Consider the following 16,412-nt stretch of genomic DNA (forward strand, 5'->3'; position numbering starts at 1 on the left):
TTGAGCCTAACTGCGGGGTCTGCACCTAGGACTTACGGCCCATGCCTCCTTTGTCCCAAGGCTGGGAGAACATGGCATGTCTTTTCCCTGCCTGGTCTGTCTCCCCTCCTCTTGGGTGGGACAAACCCCTTGGAGGATTTCAGTTGGGGCACCAAGCAGGAGGGCAGGGGGCTGCTGGGGACCCCACCCTGGCCCCTGCTGATGCCAAGCCCCCTCCAGTTCCCCTGCTCACTGAAGACTCAGGTCCAGCTCATCTCAGGACATGCAGAACTGCGGGTTGCTGCAGGGAAGGGCCCCACCAGGGCACCTCGGAGGCCACCTCCCGCTCTTCCCATCAGGGTGTGTGTATGTGTGTTGGGGGTGCAGCTGCCATGACATCAGGAACAAACCGAATGTGAAAGTGTCCGGCTGTGCCTGGATGTGTTACTTTTCAAATGAAGCCAACTGGGCATGTGCATCACTCCTACATGGACACACTTCTGTGTGCCCACGTGTGAAGGTGAGCCTCGCTCCCAAGTCTGACCTGCACTAGGGAGGAGGACAAGAGGCAGACGAGCCTGTCAGGCAGCAGAACCCATCCAGGATCCCCAGGGCAAGCTCCCGATGGCAGGTGTTGGTAGCCCATCACCTACTCGGCACTCTGCAAACACCCGGGCGTCAAGCAAGGAGACACCTCGGGGCTGAAGGACTTTGGCCGCCACTCCCTTCACGGCCAGGGATCCCGCTCCTTGTATCTAGCACACGGAAAGGAGACACAAGCCGATCGCAGCACACGCTGAAAAGACTGTTTATTAACCACCCCTCGTTTCCCGCACAGAAGGTCAGAGGGGCCTGGGCCCCGACGCACAGCAAGAATCCTCGTTTCCGGAGCAGTGTGGCACCCAAACCTGGGGGCAGAGAAACGTCAGTCAGATGTGCACACCAGGCCCTGAGCTGCCCACTCCCCAGCCTGGGCCCGCACCGGAAACCCCCTCTCCTCCCTGAACGGGAGCCGGCGAGGACGCACACCTGCTTAGACAGAAGGGGGCACGAGAGCCGCTCAAACCCAGCTGCACCCTCACGGGGCATGTCCGGGTGCAGGCCACACCCCAGGGCCCGCTTCCTCAGGCAGGAGGAGGCACGTGGAACAGCTCGGAGGCTGGCTGTGAAATCAAGTGACGTGAGCACACAGCCAGGGACTAAACGCTGCTTGCCACAGAGAGACAGAAAGGAACTAAAAGGAACTGAACCCGGATGCCCCTCCTGACCCCACGGTGGGCTGAGGTCTCTGTGACGGGACGTGGCAGCAGCCTGACTTCCCAGGCCAACACACCACTGACCCAGCAGGGTCCTGGGGAAAAGGCTGCAGGTGAAATCCAAAACCACAGAGTCCACCAACGCTGGGCCACAGAATCGGGGCCCCAGGAGTCCAGGTACTAGACCACTGCTGTGCAAAAACAGTCTCATGAGCTTGAAGGCAATGAGCCTCCGGGACTCAATCGCCTGACTTGAGATGGAAAGGCCAGAGCAAGTCGAGGGTTTTGAAATTCTTCTGGGGGCGGGGGCTCACGGAAATGAACAGGAGACAGGCCTCTGCAGCATACTTACCGCTGCAGACCCCAGATCAGCCCCGCAGACACGGACCAGGCCACCTCTCGGCGCTCTCCAGGCTCTGGCCCCTGGGGACTCCTGCTGCTGGAACAGCGGGGGAGGGCAGACACCACGTGTCCTGTGCTGGGGCAGGGACCCAGAGCAGAGCCTGCTGGGGTGGGGCGTGCCGGTCAGAAACGGACAAGGGTCTGATGTATACCCTGCCCCCCCGACAAGGTAGCCCCCCAGTTTCAGGGATGCTGGTAGGACATGTGAGGCTCTCCGATTAGAGACAAAGACAGTTGATTCTTCCCACAGGGTGACACAGGGGAGCCAGGGGGCACCCAGCACATGCGGTGGCCGCGCGGTCCAGGAAAGCCAGACCTCTCCCAGCAGAGAGCAGGCCTGCTCTGGAGGGAGGCACTACCTCGTCCATCCGCGGCTGTCTGCTACTCCAACATCCTTGAAAAGATGGGCCGAAGTTCAGCCAACGCCTTGCTCCCAGGACTGCAGACACGGGAGCCTCAGGGAGCGTCTCCCGCGCGCAGCTCACAGGCCGGTGTGTTCAGCGTCTGCACCTGGACTGAAGAGGCAGACCCCAAGTTTGCCAGAAGCCTCGAGCGCGACGGAGATGTGGCGTGACCGGCCACCCAGAGGAGCCAAGAGCTACGCGGCCCTGCCATGAGCATCCTGGCCCACCCCTGACCACACCCAGCGGCGCGCAAACCCAGGCAGGGACCCAGGGGCACCCCCTCCCACCTACGCTTCCCACCCGCTTCCAGATTCCACTGCTCCGTGCAGGTCAGGAATCCGGAAAGGAGCACACGGTGGGCCTGCAGGGGCCTGGCATTCCATCGCGACCTGCGATTTTCTGGCTGGGCGACCCTGGGCCCCTGTTCTGTACTGGACCGAGACCACCTCACGGTGGTGCTCAAAGACTGAGCTGGGCGAAGAATTAAGGTTTAGGAGGTGGGACACAAGCAGGAGTGTCTTCCCCTGCCGAGCCCTCCCCCCGCGGCAGCCCTGCTTAGAACCTCCCAGCACCTGCCATGCGGGTACTGAGAGTAAGAAACCGAACTCCAACGCCTATGAGCTTCATCCAACAGCAGTGGCACGTGGCCACCGAACCAGACACGGACACCTGTCTGAAATTTCTATAACCTTGCTCTGGACGGAGCAGGGCAAGGCCTCAAACCGTTTCAGGATGCTCTCGCAAGCACTGCAGGAATGCACAGGGTCACCCCAGACCCGAGCACGCTGGAGGCTTGCAGCCCACATGCCCCGGGCACACAGCGGACACTCGGTACCGGGGGCAGATCGGGGCTCCAGGTCGGGCAGCCCTAGCGAGCGCGCCGGACGGCAGCAGCGCCCTGCGCGGTGCCCCCCGCGGCCCCGACACCCCGGAGCAGAAGCCGAGTCGCAAGCCCACGGGGTACCCGTACGCCCAGCCATTACCCAGAGCGGCCTCTCCCTGCAGTCTTCCTGGCACGGAGGCCGCCGCTCCGCTCATACTCCGCAGCCGCGGGCCGGGCGGGTTCCGCGGGGGCTTCCCGCGACAGCCGGGGGCCGGGCACCGCCGCGAGCGGGGACAGGCGGTCAGCGCACGCCGCGGTCGGCCGACCCCGGGTCCCCGCCCCGGCGGCAGCCGCGACCCCATCCCTCGGAAGCTCGGCCGGCGCCCCGCACCCCGGCCGGAGCTCACCCGGCGGTAGACGCCGCCTGGAACCCCGACGACCTCGGATGGCATCGGATGCCCGCGCCGCCCCGAAGCTGCCTGCGGCCGGAGACACATGGAGCCCCACGCACAGCCGCGCGCTGCGTCATCACGCAGCCCCCCGGAAGCCGGCCGCAGTGACGTCACGCGGGCGCCGGGCGCGCATGCGACCGCAGGGAGGACGCGGGCGGAAGTCCCCTAACGGCAGAGGGGGGCGGTCGGAGAGCCGGCTGCCGCGTTCACATCGGGGCGCACGCCGCCGGGGCCGCCGCTGCACTGCCGTCTGCGGACTGGTGCGCGTCCCTGGCGGCCCCCTGGCGCCCCGTGTCCCGGCTGGTTAGGGGCCCCCGCCCTCCGCGGGGCTGGGTTCGTCGAGCGCGGTCGGACAGCGAGGTTGCGCTCTGCCCTCGCATCCCTTTAGCGGGTTGCCCGGGATGCGCATCACTCTCTGGTTTAATAAAAGTATCTTCTTTTCTGCCTTTGTGGAGAGGTCGTCTGGGCCGGGAGGAGATTTGGGTTTTAATTCGATCCCCCCACCCCCACCGGCGGAGGAACCCACAAGGGAAGGTATTGAAGCTGGAAAGGTGCAGCGTGTTGGAGATACAGTGAAGCGTTGTAGGGTGGCAGGGTGTTCTCCGACAGGAGAGGTGGGCAAGGACTGCACGCTCAAGGGTCTTGAGTATCAGGCTAGGAAGGCGAGAACGTGTTCTGTAGGTAAAGAAGCCGAGCAGTACTTGAAACTCATTTTGCACCTGCTAAATTCATTCAAGCATTTTAGAGTATACAGATCCAATTACATATTTTATTAAATCTCTTGAGACCGGGCAGGAATATTACTTCCAGATTGATGACATGGAGAATAACATTCAGCCAAAGAGGTTAACAAGGCTAGGGCTCGGTGCACGTTGTTCCAGCTGACTTCAGTGCTGTTTGTCGCCCGACACTCTGCCATGAGATAAAGAGAACCAGGAAGGCACATGGTTATGGATTATGGAGGGCCAGGGTATGGCTGGGAGGGTGTATATTTGTGACCCAAAAAGTTGGGCTCCCCCAGGACTGAAAGAGAAGAGCTTTTTTCTTTTTCAAAGATATTCATTTATTTGACAAAGAGAGACATAGTGAGAGAGGGAACACAAGCAGGGGGAGTGGGAGAGGGAGAAGCAGGCTTCCCGCTGAGCAGGGAGCCCGATGCGGGGCTCGATCCCAGGACCCTGGGACCATGACCTGAGCCGAAGGCAGACGCTTCACGACTGAGCCACCCAGGCGCCCCTCTGAGTTGTTTTTTGACACACGCCATGCAGCACTTCATACCATGCTGGGTCCGTGATAAATCCAACGGGTTGACTTGCTTAATGAAGAAAAGAGTTTCTTCAAACACTTCGAGTGAATTCTCAATGAATTTGTAACTTCTAGTTTCCAGGCCTGTACACGATGAAGGACCAAACCAGCTCTAGATTATAACGCCTCCTCAGAAGCACGGCCATGCTGTGTGGCCTCCCGTGGGAGACCCTGCGGGCTGTACTTTGGTGTTTCCTTGGCTGTAACTATGTATTCTTCCAGAGCCAAATTGCTAATATTCTTTTCAGGCATATATCCCAGTTGGCTTGGAAGAATAATGGAGTTATTCTTTTGAGATGTGGATTTGGAGAAAGTTCTTTCCGATAGTCTGATAGTTAAGAACTGCTGAGAGGTCTGTCTCTGTGTCCGTCTCATGCAGCCTCCCTGACAATGCAACTGAGCTTTGATTATGTGGTTTTTAATATTTTGGCACCCTTTCTTATTACTTGGAAAAAAACTTCCATGGAGCATCTTCCCATCTCTAATGAATTTTATTATCATTTTAGAAAAAAGCTCTTCTGGGGCGCCTGGGTGGCTCAGTCATTAAGCATCTGCCTTCCGCTTGGTCATGATCTCAGGGTCCTGGGATCGAGTCCCACATCTGGCTCCCTGCTTGGTGGGAAGCCTGCTTCTTCCTCTCCTCCCTGCTTATGCTCTCTCTTGCTCTCTCTCTCGCTACCTCGGTCACTATCTGTCTCTCTCTCTCAAATAAATAAATAAAATCTTAAAAAAAAACAACAACTCAGAGACATCTAGTTAGTTATTTGCTAGCTATTTTGTTCTCATGAGGGAGATAGTGGATGGGCGAGAGGGACAAGAAAGAAAACACTAAAGACTTCCCAGCCTTGGAAACAGGGAAAAGATTCACTAAAAACAAACAAACAACAACAACAACAAACCCCACACCAATTAGTTGGAATCTAGTCAAGATGTGAGTTGGGGAAAACTATCTTTGAGCAGGCCAATTGAGGATAAATCTTCAGTTGTTCAGGGCTTTCTTGAAAACTCGAGTCTAGTGGGAAGGCATCTGTGTGAGACCCCGTCTAGGTAACCTCAGTGCCCTCCCATCTTAGTCTGGTCAGGTGTGGGTCATTTGTCTCACTAGGACTTCTTGGATACAAAGAGGAATCCCACACAGTCTCTAAAGGACCTTACAGTCTAGTAGAGAAAATGTCCTGACATGGTTAACTCTAGCATCAGGACATGCAAAGAAAGTGCTCTGGGGCTGGAGGAGGGAAAAATTGCATCCAAAGATTTAGTGGAAGAGGTGATACTTGAGCTGGGTGAAAAAAACCAACAGCTAGGTCCACCAGGGACAAACCAGGCATCCAACAAAGTTTGGTTTATTAATCTGCTGCAAAGAGGGAACCCTAGAGAAATCTGGGGTGTGTCTCATCACGAGAGTAGATAGGGAATTTTGTAAGACTTGGGATTGCACTGAATAATTCTTTTTTTTTTTTAAAGATTATTTTTAAAAAAGATTTTATTTATTTGTCAGAGAGAGAGAGAGCGCGCACACAAGCGGGGCGGAGCAGCAGGCAGAGGGAAAAGCAGGCTCCCCACTGAGCAGGGAGCCCAATGCGGACTTGATCCCAGGACCCTGAGATCATGACCTGAACCGAAGGCAGACACTTAACGACTGAGCCACCCAGGCGCCCCTGCACTGAATAATTCTGAGGAGGAGAAGTGAGGGTCAGCTTTAGATCCTTGCTGTCATGAAGTGCAGACAACTTAGTAATTGGGTCTCAGTCTTTCTTGGGGGGAGGGGCAGAGGGAGAGACACTCTCAGGCAGACTCCCCGCTGAGCTTGGAGCCTGTTGCAGGGCTCGATCTCATGACCCTGAGATCATGATGCGAGCTGAAACCAAGAGTCAGATGATCAGCCGACTGAGCCACCGAGGCACCCCGGGCCCAGTCACTTTTGTTCATGAGCTGGGGCCACAGAGGGGGCTCTGGCAAGAAGAAGGAGGCCCTCAGGACACAGCTGAGGTGCGACCTTGGGAGAAATGCTGTTTTCCGTTAACCCTGCAGCTGCCTCATCAGTGTTGATTCTGAGAAACTGAATATACACCTAGACAGTGGCCAGACCGTTTATAGAAATAGGCCCATGACCTGCTGTGGCTTGCCCAGAAACCAAACCCACCTCCACAGAAGCCTGCCCAGGAAGCCGACTGCTGGAATTCAGACTGCTGTGTCTAGTGACGACCAGGAAGCCACACAACGCCCCATCACAATCCACATAAGCCAGATGTACCAGCACTCGGTCAACAATTGACATCTTACCTACTTTTGTTCCCTGTTCCAACTCAGAGAACAATAAACACATGGGATGCCCCACGTCTACTTAGCTTACCTCTAGCTCCCTCAGGCCCACAGCCCCCATCAGGGCACCCCTGAGTCCCCCTTTTTCTGCCATGAATCTCTCCCCATCCCTGCCTGCCTTTCGGCCTCTGCCAAACCAAGGGAGGCAGGGACTCCCTCATTATAGCAGGCTCTGGACAAATAGCCTTTGCTTGTTTTCATTGGTTGGTGCTCGTTATTTCCCCAATAGTATGGGGGTGCAAAGAGCTCCTGGGTTGGTGAGCACGTGGAGGTACTGGTAGAATAGCGTACCCCGAGGGGCATGGAAGCTCCATGTGCCCTTCCCTACACTTTGCCCTCGGTATCTCTTCCATCAGGATGTTTCCCTGTACCCTTTATCATGTCCTTTTATAATAAATCGATAAACAATAAACTCTTCTCCCGAGTTCTGTGAGCCGCTCTAGCAGGTTCATTGACCCAAGGGAGGATCATGGGAACCCCGATTCATAGCCAATTAGTCCGAAGCACAGGTAACAACTTGGACTTGCTGTAGGCATCTGAAGTGTGTGTGGGGGGGTTCTTGTGGGACTGAGCCCTCAACCTGTGGGATCCAATGCCATCTCTGGGTAGATGGTGCCAGAGTGAGTTAAAGTGTGGGACACCCAGCTGATGTCACAGAATTGCTTGGTGTGGGGAAAACCCTCACACATCTGGTGTCGGAAGTGTTGAGGGAGTGCTAGCCATGTAAGAGGAAAGGAGATGCAGGAGGAGAGTGGGTTTTTCCTAAAACACAGGCTAAGAGGAGTTAGTAGTGTTCTTGGCTGCGTTGCCGAGTGAGAAGTATGTACATGAGTGGGAGACCCGGACTATCAGGGCTTCGTGCTGTGGTGGGAGACTAAAGACCAGATGCGCCGCCTCGTCTGTGTGCGGGGATGTTGCTGCTAAATGAGTGCAGACCGTAGAGTGAAAGATAATTTCCCCCACCTCTGCTTGATGTGCCGAAGGGGCTGGAATACCTTTGGGGGTGCTTGAGACTATCAAATAGGGTCCAATCAGAAGACAGAAACAGGGCACAGGAAAGGCTGACTATAAAGAATTGTTAAGTATAATAGGGGGGTGGGGTAACAAGGGATTGGCTAGTAAAAGGAAAGAAAACTCTGAAGAATACAGATTCTGCAGGTGCCTGCCAAGGGAACTCCCTGGAGCCAGGCAGCAAAGCCCTCTCCTCCTGCACCGCCTCCCAGCGGTTCCTTTTGCACAGCTCTGGGACCCCGGGCCACCTGGCGAGGGAGGGATGCTCAGAGGGCCTGGCTCCATCCGGCCGCGCAGGAAATGAGTACGCACGGGAGCTGGAGATAATACACTCACCACCGGCACAGGAGCCAACACTCTAAAACCTAAGTCGAGACGAGCACCCGTTCACATGCCAGCTACGCTGCAAGGTTCTTACTGGCAGCTTGGCTTGGTGGCAAAACCGTGCCCGGCTGCTGCTGACTCCAACCCGCCGGACTGTCTGGCCTCGGCTGTGAAAGGCGGGGCCGCTATCCCGGTCACTGTGAAGGTGCTACTTTTGTTCAGACAGAGCCCAGGCGTTGCTTGTCACGGCCTTTCCGCCTTCCTCAGAGTTTGAGTAACACAGGCGTTGGAGAGGAGGAAGTCTCAGAAAGGGGCTTCATTGAGACCCCGGGAATGAAGGGGCAAATTGAGAAAGAGAAAGGGAAGTGGCTTCGCCCCGCAGGCCCCGCCCCACCCACTGGCCACGCCCCAGAGCCCCTCTTCCATCGGCCCTGCCCACCAGTATGCAGGCCCCGCCCCCACCTTCCTGCCGGCCCCGCCCCCATCCTCATCCGGTCCTCACCTTCCCGGGGTCCCGTTCCACCCGGTCGGGCCCTCTTCTCCTCACTGGCCCCTCCCCATCTCACAGGCCCCGCCCTCACCTTCCTGCCGGCCCCGCCCTCACCTTCCTGCCGGCCCCGTCCCACCCCGCCGGGCCCTCCTCTCCTCACTGGCCCCGCCCCATAACACAGGCCCCGCCCCCACATTCCTGCCGGCCCCGCCCTCACCTTCCTGCCGGCCCCGTCCCACCCCGCCGGGCCCTCTTCTCCTCACTGGCCCCGCCCCATCTCAAAGGCTCCGCCCTCCCCTTCCTGCCAGCCCTGCCCCCTTCCCTTTCCCGTCCCCCACTTTCCTCCCGTCCCCACTTTCCTGCCCTTCCCCACAGACCCGCCCTCACCTTCCTGCCTGCCCGCCCTCCCCTACCCACCGGCCCCGCCCCTTCCCGATAGTCCCGTTCCTCCCACCAGCCCGGCCTCTTCTCCCTTCCTGTCCTCTACCTTGCTGCCGGCCCCGCCCTTCCCCCCTGCTAGTCCCGCCCCTTCCCGCAGGCCCCGCCTTCCAGCCCTCCCCTCCCCACCAGCCACGCCCTCACCATACCCACAGCCCTTCCCGCGAGTCCCGCCCCTCCCACTGGCCCCCTCCCCTCCTACGGGCCACGCCCCTCACCTTCTGGCTGGCCCCTCCCCCCGTTTCCTACCGCCCTGAGCGTGGCCCTCCCGAGCGCGAGGAGGCCGGGAAGTTGGCTGCCCTAAAGATGGCGGCAGAATTGAAAAGTTGGAGCCGCTCCTGTGGCCCTGAGGGGCAGGGGACGGCACGGGGGCGGGGCAGGCGCGCTCTCGCCGTCCCTGAAGGGCGTGGGGCGGGATTGGGGCGCAACAGGCGCGCTCCCGCGGCCGTGAGGGGGCGGGGCAGAGCGGGCGCGTTCCCGGCGGCCCTGAGGGGTGGGGGCGGGGCGCAGGGCGGGGCGCGGGGCGGGGCCGCGCCTCGGCCCGGAAGTGCGGGGTGCGGGGTGCGGGGCGCGGACGTCCCCTGGCGGCCGCGGACGGAGAGTGCGGCCGCGCGGGCGGGAGGCGCAGGAGCGGCGGCGGCGGCGGTGGCGGCCGCGGGGCCGGGCGAGCATGTAGCGGCCACGGGCGGCGCGGGGCTCCCGGGGCGGGCCGGGCCGCGGGGGCCGCTCGCGGCGACATGGAGGAGGAGGGCAAGAAGGGCAAGAAGGTGAGCGTGCGCGGGCGCGTGCTCCCGAGGGCCGGGCGGGGGCCGGGCGGGGGGCGGGCTGGACCCCGGAGCGGGGCGGAGGGGCGGGCGCCGGGGGTGGACTGGGAGGGTCCCTCGGGGCCGCCCTCGGCCAGCCGGCGTGGGGCGCGGGGCGGTCGCACGGACGGAGGTCTGATTTGAGGTCAGGCGTGGAGAGGTCGGGGGGCGCACACTGTTGGGGGAGAGCGTGGCCGGCAGGCCGGGGCTCCCCGGTGCACGGCGCGCGGTCGGGCCCGGCACTGGGCCGCGGGCGTCCGTCTCCGCGGGTGGGGTGGGAGACCAGCCCCTGGACAATGGGGTTAGGTGGTCCTCCGCCGGCCCGCGCGGCGGGGGAGGAAGGGCCACGCCTTTCCGCCCCTTCCGGCCAGTGAGTCCCCCAAACCCCGGCTTTGCACATGGCCGTGCCCGCGGGTCGGGGAGCAGGGCTGCAGAGGCGCCGGCCCGCCGAGGGGCCAGAAAGTTTTCCAGGGCCGGCGTCCTGGAGACAATGGGGAGGCAGCTCCCCGCAGGAACACTGGCTGCTGAGTTGACTTCGGTTTCGTGACACCGAGTGAAAACAAGAGCGTGCCTCGCGGGGCAGCCCGTTCGCGGGCGCAGGTCCGCGCTACCTCGTTCTCGCTGAGCGGATTCAGTGACGCTACGTTTGGCAGTTGGATTTCGGACAGAGTTCGAGAGGCTCCTTAGTTCATGTAGTTCTAAGAATGTGGCTTTAATTATGGGCTAGAGCAGTTGGTAAAGAAGCTCATTTTCAGGAGACTCTAATAGCTAAGCTGCCATTGAAATGGAAACGGGTTTCAATGAAATTTCTCTTTTTCGGGTAGAGGACTTTTAATGTGCTGGATTTCGTTAGTGTGCACTTTTGTGTGCAAGTTTCAGACAGACTTCGGTCCTCTGATCGTAGAGCCTGTGCCGGCTGAGCCAGCGGTGCCCTTCACTTGACTCATCCCCTTGTTTCACAAGGTGCCCCATTTTTGAGAGGTTGTATTTGAAATCCGGTGTGGCCCGGTGGTCCTCAGGGGATCGTGTGGTGCTTTTTCTCTCGCTTTCTTTCCTCCTTGTTGTGTTATGTCGGGAACGTGCGTCTAATTAAAGTGGTACCAGTTGCAGTTACCTAAGTCTGGAAAACAGCCCGAGAAAGTGATTCAGCCTGCAAGCGCTAGACTGCAGAGGGATGCTGCCCACCCTAAAGGGGGAGAGCTGAGTTTAATGTTTCTGCCACAGCCGGTGGAAGGCTCCGGAAGAAAGTCAGTCCACTGCATCCTTCCCTGTTACAGGCAGGCAGGCAGGGGGGCCAGGACCCGCACAGGAGCGTCTGTCCCAGCGCTCTTGGCTGCCAGTGTTAGTCCTGGCCCAGCAGATCACCAGTCTTGGCCTCGAAGCATCTTCCACACTCAGGCCAGATGGTGCTGGCTGAGGAGGGTCACTCCCTTTGAATGGACGCTAACCTGTCTGTGATGGGGAAGCATGGGATAGACTGACTTCTTTCAGAGCCCTTTACGAGGTTTGGTAGAAACATCAGAATATTCAGCAGTGCTGGGAGAGACAAAGAATCAGTGAGACATTCCTGAAATAGAAGTGAGAAGCTAGTAAAACTCAAGAATTTTTTTGTTGGGGGCAGTGTTAAGACTTAGGCCTAGAGGGGCGCCTGGGGGGCTCAGTCGTTAAGCGTCTGCCTTCGGCTCAGGTCATGGTCCCAGGGTCCTGGGATCGAGCCCCGCATCAGGCTCCCTGCTCGGCGGGAAGCCTGCTTCTCCCTCTCCCACTCCCCCTGCTTGTGTTCCCTCTCTTGCTGTGTCTCTCTCTGTCAAATAAATAAATAAATAAATAATCTTAAAAAAAAAAAAAAAGATTTAGGCCTAGAGAAGGTTAATGATGAATTTCATTGTGTCTGTTAGAGAAGATAATCACTTGTTACATAGTAGCCTAAGCCAGGAGCTCTGTGTTTTCTCTGTATTCTGCCCCTGCCCTAGCTCATTTTCCCACAGGCAGGCCAGCCGACAGCTCTGGAGTGTGAATTCCTATCCAGGCCACAACTTAGCACACTTTCCCTCTTGCTCTCTGCCAATCTCAAGCAGGCAGAGCCTGTCTGCTCTGCTTCTCCATTCCATGTGAGGTCACCTCCAACTCATGAAATTTGGTGCTTACATTGTTCTCTTTATGGTCAATTAACCAGATTAATCTATTTTAAAAGTTATATCCAAATTCAAGCTAAAATAGCAGAAGTAATGACCTAATAGTTTTATGAAAGTACAGTTTGGGGGCACCTGGGTGACTCAGTTGGTTAAGCGACTGTCTTTGGCTGAGGTCATGATCCCGGGGTCCTGGGATCCAGCCCCGCATCTTGCTCCCTGCTCAGCGAGGAGCCTGCTTCTCCCTCTGTGTGCTGTTCCCCCTGCTTGTGCTCTTTCTCTGTCAAATAAATAAAATCTTTTTTTTTTTTTTTAAGATTTTATTTATTTATTTGACTGAGAGAGACATAGCGAGAGAGGGCGCACAAGCAGGGTGAGTGGGAGAGGGAGAAGCAGGCTTCCCGCAGAGCAGGGAGCCCGATGCAGGGCTCGATCCCAGGACCCTGGGACCATGACCTGAGCCGAAGGCAGACGCTTAATGACTGAGCCACCCAGGCGCCCCTCAAATAAATAAAATCTTAAAAAAAAGAAAGAAAGTACAGTTTGGACATTTAAATTATCTCTTCAAGTTAGCTCTCTCAAAATTGCAGATTTAACCTTTATTTTTAATTTTAATTTTAATTTTTTTTTTAAGTAAGCTCTAGGCCCATCATGCGGCTTGAACTCATGACCCTGAGATCAAGAGTCGCATGCTGTACCGACCGAGCCAGCCAGGTGCCCCCAGATTTAACCTTTAAAAATGTGGATTGGGAGGCTTTTTCAGGTCTTCAGACACTTGTCCTGGTGTTTTGTCAAGCAGTTATTCAGGTTTGTTCTAATGTGGCCTATTTATTTCCTTAGCATAGGAGTCAGTGAGCTGCCAGAGAATAAGTAGAACAGAGTGGGTTTCATATAAAGTGGCCCCAGGTACAGCGCTGCCTTTTCTCTTTCTTTCTTTCTTTCTTTCTTTCTTTCTTTCTTTCTTTCTTTCTTTCTTCCTTCCTTCCTTCCTTCCTTCCTTCCTTTCCTTTCCTTTCCTTTCCTTTCCTTTCCTTTCCTTTCCTTTCCTTTCTCCTTTCTTTCTTTCTTTTTTGGGTGGGGTGGGGTGGGGAGAAGAGAAGAGAGGGAGAGAGAATCTTAAGCAGACTCCATGCCCAGCTCAGAGCCCGATACGGGGCTCGATCTCATCACCCTGAGATCATGACCTGAGCTGAAATCAGGAGTCGGATGCTTAGCCGACTGAGCCACCCAGGCGCCCTCAGCCCTGTCCTTTCCTAGGCTACCCTAGCACATAGGATGAGGGTGACCTGAGCCCTTCTAATGTCCCTTGGAAAGTCCTGGCTGATGGGGATGTGGGAGGAGCCGGTCAGGAAATGAACAGGTCCTGGTACATCTGGGGGATTCGTGTGTGGACCAAGAAGTCCATAGGCTGCTAGGGGCATGGGGCCTGGGGAGTAGGAATGACCACTGGGGGTCACTCTCCCACCCACATGTCCCCAGAGTGACTGATATCTTTCAGACCACAAGTCCTGATTTGGGGTTTGGAGAATAAGGCTGCCTCCTTATAAAATGGACCCGAGTTGCATGAGTTCTGACACTGTTCCGTCAGGATGTAATTTTTTTTTGTGAGAAACTTAGGTGTATGCATGAGTTGGATTGTATGCTTGATCGGACGAGGACCCCAGCCTGTGGGAGGTCACCACCAGGCCTCTATGCTGTTCGGGTCCCGGCTTCTGCTGCTGGTCGCACCTCTGGCTGCCACGCTTTCAACCTGAATGGCTAGATATTTTTACGTTAGGTTACTTTATTGTGCATTCCGTAAATGGAAAAAAAGAAAGGTTATAAGGTACCCTGGAAATGTAGGCCTGGATGTTAAGTAATAGCAGGGAGTTATTATTAATTTTGTTAGGTACAATGTCTGTATTCCGTTTGGTCGAGTTCTGAGCTGATCGACGTACACGCTGAGCTATTTATAGGTAAAATCGTGGGATTCCTGAGATTGGCTTTACTCAGACTGGAAACACAACAGAGAGGAGATAGCTGAATGCTGTGGTCATGAGTGTTCCCCATCCATTATTCTGTTTACTTGTGTGAATTTTTGAGTTTTCATATAAAAAGTGGGGAGAAAGCGGTCCACCAGGTTATGGGCCCTGAATCATCAGCTCCTGTAGCTGCTGGACCATCCTCCCGGCAGTGTCCGTGAGGAACTGGGGGCTTGGCTGGACCCGTGTCTTTATACCCTTGTGTCTCCAGCTGTCAGCCAGCGCGTGTGTGTGTGTGTGTGTGTGTGTGTGTGTGTGTGTAGCTGAAATGGGAATTTAAAGAAATGGTACTTCATATAAGCAGTGCACTATGAGTTTTTTACTCTGTTCTTTTCTGGTTTTCCCATTAAACAAGTGCCAGTCACGATGTGTCGCAGCCGTAACATGGGTTAACACAGGGACTTTGGGGTCTGTGCCTTGTTTTATCTTTCCTCTTGGGGAGGTTTCACAGTGACTCTTGGGTGACCATGTGGTGGCCCCGAGCTGGGAGGCGGGCAGACGGGGACAAGAGGTGCCTGGCAGAGACCATAGGGCCGGTGGAGGCCAGCAAGGCTCGTTTCGCTCTGATTTGGGGAGTCACCACTTATATAGTACCTGGTATTTATCCATTTTCAACGTAAGGAACCGTAGGGTTGCTGCCGCCTTCAGACCCCATGACCCACTGGCCGTGGTAGTGGCTCGAACCTCACGGGGCTTCTCTGTTCCTGCTCAGAGCATCGTTTGGGAGGAGCACCCTGGAGAGGAACGCATTTCTTGCAGCGATGGTGCCGCCGAGGGGGCCGCTCTGAAGCGAGAGGGGCTGTCAGCAGTGTGCCCGTGAGGTCGGGGACAAGCGCCTTCCATGGCGATGGGCTCGGTGACTGTGGTCACTGTGGGTCTTCCGTGTCTTCCTTTCTGTCAGCAGCAGCAGTAGCGCGGCTCATCCCCGCTCTCTGGTGAGAGTCAACAGCCAAGTCCTGCGGATCTGACAGCACGACATCCTCCTGTGCCTTTATCCGAGCTCCTGGGACATGCTTTGCGCCTTTCAGAGCAGGGCTGAGGCCGCTGCGTCCTGTTTGGAGAGCAAGTGCCCACACAGCGTGGGAGAAGGGGACGCGGTGGGCGTCAGCGCATCCTGCACAGGGCCCGTGTGCATGACGTTCAGAAGTGGGAGAGGTGCTGGGGGGGCCCTGGGCCCGGTGGGGGTGGGGGTTGGTCCTGGGTGCCGCGGAAGCTGCTGGGGATGTTTGTCTCTCCTTCTGACAGCGCCAGGACCAGATGCCGGGGACACAGACGAGCTCTGTGGTCACAGAGCTGGAAGTGGGCCTCAGAGGACCCGTGAGAGTGGACCTTTAGAGAAAGCGCGCTTTGATGAGAGCGAATCAGAAACCCTTTTTGTTAGGAAGGCATGAAGTACAAGCGTAGAGAAGGCCCTGTAATAAAGCTCCTGTGCTCCCACCTCAGACATCATCAGTGCGCCAACAGCTTGGTTCTCATCCACCCCTGCTCCCCAGGTGCTCTGGGCTGAACCATTTTCCCCTCAAATCCACGGGGTGGAGTCCTGACCTCAGGACGGGACTGTATTTGGAGAGAGGTCTTCAAGAGGTGATTGAGGTAAAACAAGGTCACCAGGGTGGGCTCTACTCCAGTGTGACTGGGGTCCTCATCAGAAGAGGACATCAGGACGCAGACGCACGGAGGGACGACCACGAGAGGACCCGGGGAGGAGACGCCCAGGAGAGGCCTCGGGAGGGACCGGCCCTGCCACGCCTGGATCTGGGGCGTCCAGGACTGAGAGAGAGTAGATGTGTGAGCCACCCAGTCCGTGCTTTGTTAAAGCAGACTAAGGCAGGTTATTTGGAAGCAAACCCTGGAGATCAGGCAGATGTGGCAGGAGTCCGGTGCGAGGACCATGTTGGGGAGCATTGGTCTCAGTCTAACCCAGAGGTTCTGAGCACCCGGTCTCTACGGTCACCTGACACACAGACAGGCTACTCAGTTGCAGGATGACCTGTGCGGTGCTCTGTGTCCTGACCCGTGGTCCATGCGGGCCCCTCCCGCTGCCGAGCTCTCTCGCTCTCCTCCCGCAGCCCAAGAAGAGCAGCTGCTTTTCATGGTTATGCAGGGAGTTTAGGTTTGGATTTGTCAAGTTAGAAATAGGAAGGAAATTTTCCCCTTAGCTCTGGCCCAGTGCCAGAAATGTTACTCTTTTTCCTCGGAAGTGTGCCTGAATGAATAGTAGCCGTGTTTTTGCCGAGCTTGTGCCAAGAA

General features: G+C 56.9%; 1 protein-coding gene, 2 long non-coding RNA genes and 1 other non-coding gene across 9 annotated transcripts in view; 1 reads left to right on the forward strand and 3 right to left on the reverse strand.

Annotated features, from left to right (window-relative positions):
• Window positions 1-771: 771 nt before the first annotated feature.
• LOC118531322 (uncharacterized) lies at window positions 772-3,407 on the reverse strand. 3 transcript variants are annotated; one of them, XR_004915116.2, is made up of 5 exons: window positions 3,272-3,407; window positions 1,997-2,152; window positions 1,588-1,741; window positions 1,009-1,142; window positions 772-887 (listed from the first exon to the last, which is right to left on the reverse strand). It is a non-coding gene; the product is annotated as an uncharacterized LOC118531322 (long non-coding RNA). The 3 variants fall into 3 exon arrangements; XR_013443043.1 differs by having other exon boundaries at window positions 1,009-1,738; XR_013443042.1 differs by having other exon boundaries at window positions 1,009-1,741.
• Window positions 2,709-2,840, reverse strand: LOC118531327 (small nucleolar RNA SNORA9). Its single transcript, XR_004915121.1, has one exon. It is a non-coding gene; the product is annotated as a small nucleolar RNA SNORA9 (small nucleolar RNA).
• Window positions 3,408-4,065: 658 nt separating the features above from the next.
• On the reverse strand, window positions 4,066-8,638 carry LOC118531323 (uncharacterized). Its single transcript, XR_004915118.2, has 2 exons — window positions 8,291-8,638; window positions 4,066-4,228 (listed from the first exon to the last, which is right to left on the reverse strand). It is a non-coding gene; the product is annotated as an uncharacterized LOC118531323 (long non-coding RNA).
• A 1,143-nt stretch (window positions 8,639-9,781) lies between these two features.
• CCM2 (CCM2 scaffold protein) overlaps window positions 9,782-16,412 on the forward strand; it is a 45,207-nt gene continuing 38,576 nt past the window's right edge. Inside the window, exon 1 of one of the 4 annotated variants that reach the window (XM_036085245.2) lies at window positions 9,782-9,973. In XM_036085245.2, the coding sequence (XP_035941138.1) occupies window positions 9,944-9,973 (30 nt within the window). In that variant the 5' untranslated portion in view covers window positions 9,782-9,943. The remainder of the gene's footprint in view (window positions 9,974-16,412) is intronic. The other 3 variants (XM_036085247.2, XM_036085240.2, XM_078059898.1) reach the window with 3 other exon arrangements.

Source organism: Halichoerus grypus, chromosome 12 (genome assembly GCF_964656455.1).
Source record: "Halichoerus grypus chromosome 12, mHalGry1.hap1.1, whole genome shotgun sequence".
Lineage (NCBI taxonomy): Eukaryota > Metazoa > Chordata > Mammalia > Carnivora > Phocidae > Halichoerus > Halichoerus grypus.